Source organism: Gavia stellata, chromosome 23 (assembly GCF_030936135.1).
Source record: "Gavia stellata isolate bGavSte3 chromosome 23, bGavSte3.hap2, whole genome shotgun sequence".
NCBI classification, from domain to species: domain Eukaryota; kingdom Metazoa; phylum Chordata; class Aves; order Gaviiformes; family Gaviidae; genus Gavia; species Gavia stellata.
In genome coordinates this window covers 1,319,315-1,326,860 of record NC_082616.1, presented here as the reverse complement: position 1 = coordinate 1,326,860, position 7,546 = coordinate 1,319,315, and the positions used below count along the sequence as shown (strand labels likewise).

Sequence of the window (7,546 nt, the reverse complement as noted above, 5' to 3'; positions counted from 1 at the left end):
GGCAAAAAAACCCACCCAAAAGGCAACAGGGCTAAAAATCCTTGAAATACTTGAAATTCAGGGAATAGCAACATGACAGGAGAAGGGAGATATTTCTCATAGTAACAGATATGCAGATAGTGTAAACTCAGCAGTGTATCAGGGGTCATGGCAGCAGCAAAGCTGGGACATGAACATTGGGACCAGACATGTCTAACGGCAGGAACATTTGCATGGGAGTCTTCAACCTTTTGTATAGGTAGGGATAGAGCAGAGGGAGAGTTCAGTCACTTCAAAAGCATTGGGCCTTTGAAGTAAGAGCATGGGTTGATTTATGTCTTTGACTTCAGAAGGGGTGAAAAATAACCACAGTGCAAGGCCTTTCTATATGTCACTGCTACAACTCTCTGAACTTAGATATCCTAGATAGATTCCCTCCCATCCCAGGAGGGAATTTCAAGCTTTATGAACTTTCATTTGTTTTCTAGGAAGGTGCCCCAAGCGCATAATTTCTGGTTTTATTTGCAAAGGCCACAAGTTTCCTCTCCTTCATTTTGCAACAAGCGTTGGGGCTCTGTGAAGGCAGTGACCCTAGAAGTGCTTTGCAGCAGCATTTCCAACCACGCAAAGAGAATCACTTTGCCCAACTATTTCCAAACCACATCCCAGGATGCCAGATTATCACCCACCTAAACAAGTGCTGAACTGAGAGCTATCCCCCATCTATTTTCCTTGCAGGTAATTTACCCCTCCTCAAAATTTAGCCTCTCAATCACTTACTGTGCAAATCGGCGTGGACACAGGAATCAGACTCATACTCCAAAGAAACCAAATACAGTTAAGAAAAAAATCCCTCTCCTCTAGACAAGACCTGCGTCAAATTTATCACCTGCTCCAGAGATGTTTATTCCAAGGGGCTCTGTCTTTGCCCCTCCTTCTGTTTCAGCGCGAGACACACATCTATTTTTGGCAGGCTTATTGGCATGAGCTAAATATTGTACCTGGAAGTGAGCAGCACGCAGAAGAACTGCAGGCGCTCCTGCCCGTGAGGGGCACAAACTTTTCAAAAGACTGCGTGTTTCAGTAGCACAGAGCTTACCACGTCCTCTGCGAGATGCCAGCCAAGATTTGTAGACGTGAGTCATAATCCAAATTTTTCAGCTCTATGCAGTCTGTTCTGCCTACGTCGCTCTTTAAAATCAATCAGTTTTATGCTCTCCTCTGCCGGTATCTATCTTCATGCTCTTTCAGCAGCCGCCTATTCTCTGTTTTGTCATTGCTTGTATCTCATTTCCTAAAGGGTTGAAGAGTAATAAGTAATAAGTCCTCTTATCCCTCTTCTTGCTGCATCAGAAATTTCTAATAAGAAAACTGGGATGTTAAAGGCAGTGGCTGTGCAGCCCCAAGAGCCCGGAGGAGCTGAAGCAGAAGGATGACCCCTCCCAGAGGTGCCTCGCCTCCCCTCTGGCCCCCAGTACACAGAGAAGCAGCATGATCCCCCCACAGTGGAACCCCAGATTAACCTCCTACACGGACACACACCTTCCAAACTAAGGTTGCCTCATTTTGCCATCATTTAAAACCCTTAAAAACAAATGAACAGCTATTCCCTTGAATGTTTTCTAAATATCATTTAAAAAGACGGCAGCTCAGTTTTTTCCAGGCCTCAGGAGGAGCACCCTGTGTGCACCCTTTCTCCGCACAGCCCCAAAGAGGGGCTCCAGGCAGATACCTCACTTTGTTATGAGTGGGGAAGGCCAAGTCTGGCTCTGGGGCTGATCTAGGGTCAGACTAGAGTCCATTAGGGCTTCTTTTCTCTTCCATCACAACCCAGCAGGTATCTCTCAAACATCAGTAGCAGCAGGACTCTCCTAAAGAACAGGAACCTCATATTTTTCTCTGAGCTTTCTCTATGGAAATGGTATGGGTTTGGCTTTTTTTTCTTCTTTTTTAAATTCTGAATAAGAGACCAGGTGGTTTTACAGCTAACCCAAAGCACAGACCAATTCATCACCAAACCCAATACAGCAGATTCAGTCCTCTGACTTCTCCAGCTCTCTCTTTCTGGGAGGTTACTTCCCCTAAAATGGCATTTAAAAGGTTTTGCACAGCAACTCATATTTAACTGTGTGGAACAGCATAAATACTGGTGAAAAATTATAAGCAACAACATCTGATTCACACTGAAGACCTTCCTTCCTCCCTGTATGTCCTTAGCAATAGCTCCCTACATCCGTCAGTATTAATGCCCTTGTAGCCCTGACATGTGTGGTGGGTAAGCAATGCGAGCTGGCAGGGAGAAGCTAGTACTGTTACTGTAATTATTGATAGCACACTCAAGAGCATGTTTGTTTTTTCCAGCTCTATCTAGTGCTGAAGCAGTTGGTATTACCTTTCTCCATAATTTTTGCCTGCAGGATGCTTTTCTCTGGATTCTGACAGACCAGCACCTGTGGAAATATTAACTACTAGAGAAATGATGCTGGATCCTCATCTTAACTCCTTTTTTTCCCCTAGCACCATTAACCTGAGCAGCTGGGGGAGCAGCTGAGGGTGTCCTCCAATATTTTGTGTGCCCTCCAGCACGCGCGCAACTCCCCTGCCATAAAAGCAAGCAAGCAACACATCAAGCAGAACCACCAAGAAGCCTGATGTACCAGTTTCACGATGACTCAAGGACAGCAACCTAAACCCAGACCAGTCCCAGTATAAATCTATTTGCAAAGAGAGATTGCACCAAGTCCAAAGATCTTGGCCATAATTTGCAGCCAGCTGGGCCTCTTCCTGCTCTGGTTAAAGTCAGCAGCCAAATTTCCATCGCCTTTGCTGGAAACACCTGCAGAACAGCAGCTGTGCCAATCTGCCGGGGGCAGCAAGGCATGAACAGCAGCCCCATGTCAAACTGCAGCAGGCAATCTGACGTGCATGAAACAAATGCCCGTACTGGGATCTGGCCAGCGCGGAAAGGGAACAGATGAGAGGTCTCAGCAGCTGGGCTGGCAGAGTAAGGGCTATCTCCAAACTGAAATGCTGAAGATCAAACGCTAAAACTGGTGCAAGCGGCGTGGCTCTTCTGGAGTATCCGCATTAGCTGGGAACCTTGATGTTGACCTTTGATGTCCCAACTCTCCTTTCTCCTTTCTTCTTCACCTACGTACTGTCACCTTCTGTACATCCCTTCCTCTTGCTCTCTGTGCTCCCTTGAACACATCCACAGCGGGGAATGAATGGCTTCCCCAGCCATCAAGCAACATCAGCACAGCAAACCACCCCTTCAGCGGACAAACCAGTGGGTGGGGAACACGCACAAAGGCCCACGTCTTCCTGGCAGAGGGAGTAAAGCAGCAGAGAGGCCACTGAGCCAGGAGATACGAGGCCTGTAAGAGAGGGACCTGAAGTGGTTGTGTGTGGGTTCATTGCTCTGTTGCTGACTAACGACAGGCTCTTTGGACTCAGAGAGATCTGTTTCAATTTTAAAGGGAAAACTCCTCCAGGGATCTCATTAGCACCATCATGAAAGACAGAAAGGGACTGGAGGTTGGTGGAGGGGTGATGGTGGGGAGGGAAACAGGGCAGAAAGACTGTCAAGCTGCATTTAAACTGGCAGGAGAAGGAGCTTGGGAGTACTCTGCCCTGTTGGGACAGTCTCGCTGCCCCAGGCAAGGGCTGCCTCCTTACCCTCTCCACAGGGTGAGTGGCTGGGGGGGCCAACACCCAGGAGAGGAGCTGCCCAAAAGCTCAACCCGAGGCACCTACTCACGCACCTGGGCTCCTGGGGCAGTTTTCCCCCTGCCAAATCCCTCTTCCTCCTTCCTGTACTCTCACTCTCCCTGGGGTCTGTCCTCCTCCTCTCTCCCATCACTGGCTGGACACTGTTGTTCGAGGCGGGGGGAGCAGCAGCTCTGGCCAAGTTCATGCCTCTACAACTGGCAGCAGAAGACAAGGCGCCCGTGGCTGTGTTTGCAGTGGTGGGAGACACACTGGCATTCTTACACAGCCGTCCCACTCTGCAATGCTGAGGAGTGGTTTGACACAGAATCCTGGCAGCCCTACACATTTTAAGCTGATCGCTCCCTGAAAGCTGCTTCCACCTTTCTGAAAACTCCATTGCAAGAAGGGGGTGAAGTGGTCTGTGAAAGAGCAGCTTAGTGGATCCAGAACACGGGTAGATTCCCCTCTAATAGACTGAGAAAAGTCACAAAAGCAACACACAAAAACCACAAAGAACCCACAAAAATAGGAGGGAAAAAAAAATCCAACTCAGTTAATTCGAAGCAACACATCTTATTTACGACTGCATATCAGCTTAAGAAATTCAAACAGACCTAAGTTAGGCCCCCTGTGCTATTGCTCACCAGAGGTAATATTCGCTATTACAATTTCTTCTATGTAGCATCATAAAATGCCAAATAGGACCGTGCTTCTTTCAAGTACAGCCTCTTCAAAGCAATCGGTGAGTCTTGCTTGGAACACCTGGCAGAGGGGAGGGATGCATTCATCTCCCCATGTCTTGAAGAAATCGAGGAGAGATGTTTATCAAGGAAATGAGTAATACAAACGGTTTGGCTTTCAGCAGACTTGGAAATACGTACAGCAGGTTCCAGCACAGGTTTGTAAAAAATTAATTAGCAGTGAGTGGGAAAAGGAGTGATGAGTGTTATTCTCTGTGCTGCAGTCTTGTTTAACTTAATAAAAGTGACTGAACTGTAGGATCCCAGTGAAACACCTCCTAAAATTAAGTGTTTCTCCAGAAATGGAGCTGTTTGTTTCACAGTAGGAATGATCGGGTATTCTAAACTCTATCATGTTTCGGCTCCTAACACCAGATATCTGACAAGACTGTCAGACTCCCCTAAACATTTAGCTTGTTGTGTTATCATTAAAAATCAATGGGATTTTGAAGCCTAATTTATCTAGCTCAGCTCTGCTTCTGTAAGCACCTAAAATATGAAAATCTGCCATAAAATAATTAGGTTTATTCTAAATTTTAATGAAAATCTAACAATAAGAGTTTGGAGAAGATAAAGCTCAGAATTTTTCCAGGTTTCTTTGACTTGCAAGCCCCCCAAGCAAGCTGTGAAACAAAGCAAAAACTACATCAAAGCAGTGGGCCTGGCAACCCTGGTAAGGACTACCACGTAACTGTCTTCTCCCACCCAAGCGTCTCTTTTAGAGCCTGATACGTCACTCAAGAACAGAACATTTATAAGAAGAACTGGAGTCAGTAAAGCATAGCTTTAACAACTGACAACCTGTCCAGAGAGGGATTGGAAGCTCTGCTTGCTCCTGGTTGACTACTTCAGAGGGGTCCCACATGCTGAGCAGAGGGGCCTGAACTGCAGCCTTGCACAACAGCAGCACCCTTCCCACCCTCCCACAGAGGGAGCCCAGTCCCGCACCCATCATGCAGCTGTTTTCCTTGGGATTCACTCCCAGTTTCCACAAGCACAAAGCAAAGGAGAATTAGGCCTGCCAAATTCATAGGTCCAGAGCACTTTAAATTCCTGAGATGGCAGTGACCAAAACCAACTGCTGGGAATTAGTCCTTCAGGTCACTTCAGGTCATAGGGCAAGCGACAGTCACCACAACTCAGACTGGGCAACCAGGGCATTGGGCCAGTTCCCACTGCAGCCAGTGGTGATCTTGCCAACTAAAACCAGGGAAAGTAAGTTCTGGGTATAAGCAGCAGCAGAGGCTGTTAGAAGAAGCAAACCTTTGCTGTAAACAGCCAATGTCAGATGATGTCTACCGGAGAGCAACCACCTCAAACATCTCACAGAACATTTTCCTTCATCCATCAACACACCAGGAAAGTAATCACAAGGTCTTGTGCAGTGCCAACAAAGATAATAGAGCGATGAGTATTGGCTTCCTCTCTGTGAAAGCTTGGGCCTCAGACCCCACAGTAGCAGAAATTGGCAGGGGCTAATGGGTAGGGAGAGAGCTGGAGAACGCAGCATTGCCCCTACAGAATTAACCAAGCGACCCACAGTCTCGGGCATGTTGAGATGTGAGCTCTGCTTTCCATAGATACTCTGCATCTTACAGCAGGCAGCTACCAGGGCAGCTGGCACCAACTCCGCAGCTTCCCTATGGATACCTCTGCAGAGCCCTTACTCATGAATCTATTTCAGGTTGTTCTTAAACCAGCTCATATAGATAGGAAAAAATCCCCAGTCTGCTCAGTTGATGCATCTGAAGTGTTAGAAATACCACTAAGGCGATAAAGCTTTTCTGTCTCTTTTTATCCCTCCCGTTAAAAAAAATAACCTGTTCAGAAGCTCTATTTCCTCTCTCTCTTATGCACACACACACGTTTTCTGTCGAAAAAGCTCACCCGCATTGCAATCATGACCTGTGGGATCACACACAGCTATCAGGCACCCTATGGAGGCATAGGCGTTACAGTATCAGTCAGGTACAGAACAAAATCTTAAGTTTCCTCCCTAGGTCTGGGGTGCACCGTGCCAAGCTCGTTCAATCAGTCTGTTCTAGTCAACAGCACTTGGACATCCATGCCTACACAGGGGCTGAATTTGGGCTGGGCCACTGTTCAGCTGGGGTAGGGATGTAGGTCAATTTAAAAGCCTGGTATATAGAAATCATCATTTTTGATGTCCCAGGAACAGACACTGTATCACCCATCCTGATTAGTCAACACATTCCAAGCAGTTACACAGGGACCACAGACGGTCCTTATGCGGTGCTGCCCTGCAGGGGCCAAGGTGGCAAGGTCTGCTCCAGATGAACCCCTTGGTGGAATGTGTGGTGTTGAAGGTGGTGCTAAGAGGAACAGTATCTCTCCAAGAAAGTCACCTCTTTTTGGAATGAAAGCCAAGCTCCAGTGACAGAAACAAACCAGCATCTTGCTCACTTCTCATGTGGCACATCAGGGCTATGTTCTGTTCGCGTTTGTTTCAAGAGGAATTGCAGGACGTCATCTGAGAGTCCGGGTGTTCTCTTTCTGTCTTCCAAGACAACTTCTCCCTCAGCTGGCTTTGAAAAACAAGCAGTAGTGGTGTGGTTTGGAAAGATCTTACACCCATCTCTGTTTAAGACCACCTGGGCCATTTGCAAGCAACGCGATGCGTATTTTGTTCCATCCCGATTTGCTAGCTCTGAAATCTTCTGCAACAGACATCGTGATGCAGCCTCGTAGGTGGGGTCCATTCTGTCTGGCCGTTTTTTGCAATATGTTTTATAAAAGCCATCAACAGATTTCCTGACACTGGTATCTTCCACACTATCATGTCCATACATCCATGAGAGAGCAGCATCATTAGGTTCAGTGGGCTCACACAGCCCTGCTTTTGGATAACATCTCACGTTTGCTTTCTCAGAGCCTCCAGCAGAAAAGCTCGCAGGAACTGCAGAGGGTAGGTTGTTCTCTCCTGCAAGCACAAGATCAATGAAACTCATTAGTCAGTAGGTCATCCCTGTGGCAAAATCTCTTTTTGTCCCCCCTTCACTGCAGTCTGGCAAACAGGCTCTGTGCAGGAGTGAGCTAAGCACTGCTTTAAACTCGGCTGGACTGCCAGACGGGCTTGCTGCATAGTTTCATACAGG

The 7,546-nt window shown here is 47.2% G+C and overlaps 1 protein-coding gene across 1 annotated transcript in view; it reads right to left on the bottom strand.

Moving 5' to 3' along the window:
• Nucleotides 1-6,850: 6,850 nt before the first annotated feature.
• Nucleotides 6,851-7,546, bottom strand: part of SHLD1 (shieldin complex subunit 1) — a 41,362-nt gene continuing 40,666 nt past the window's right edge. The window contains exon 2 of the mRNA XM_009816063.2: nucleotides 6,851-7,371. Within this exon, the coding sequence (XP_009814365.2) occupies nucleotides 6,851-7,371 (521 nt within the window). The remainder of the gene's footprint in view (nucleotides 7,372-7,546) is intronic.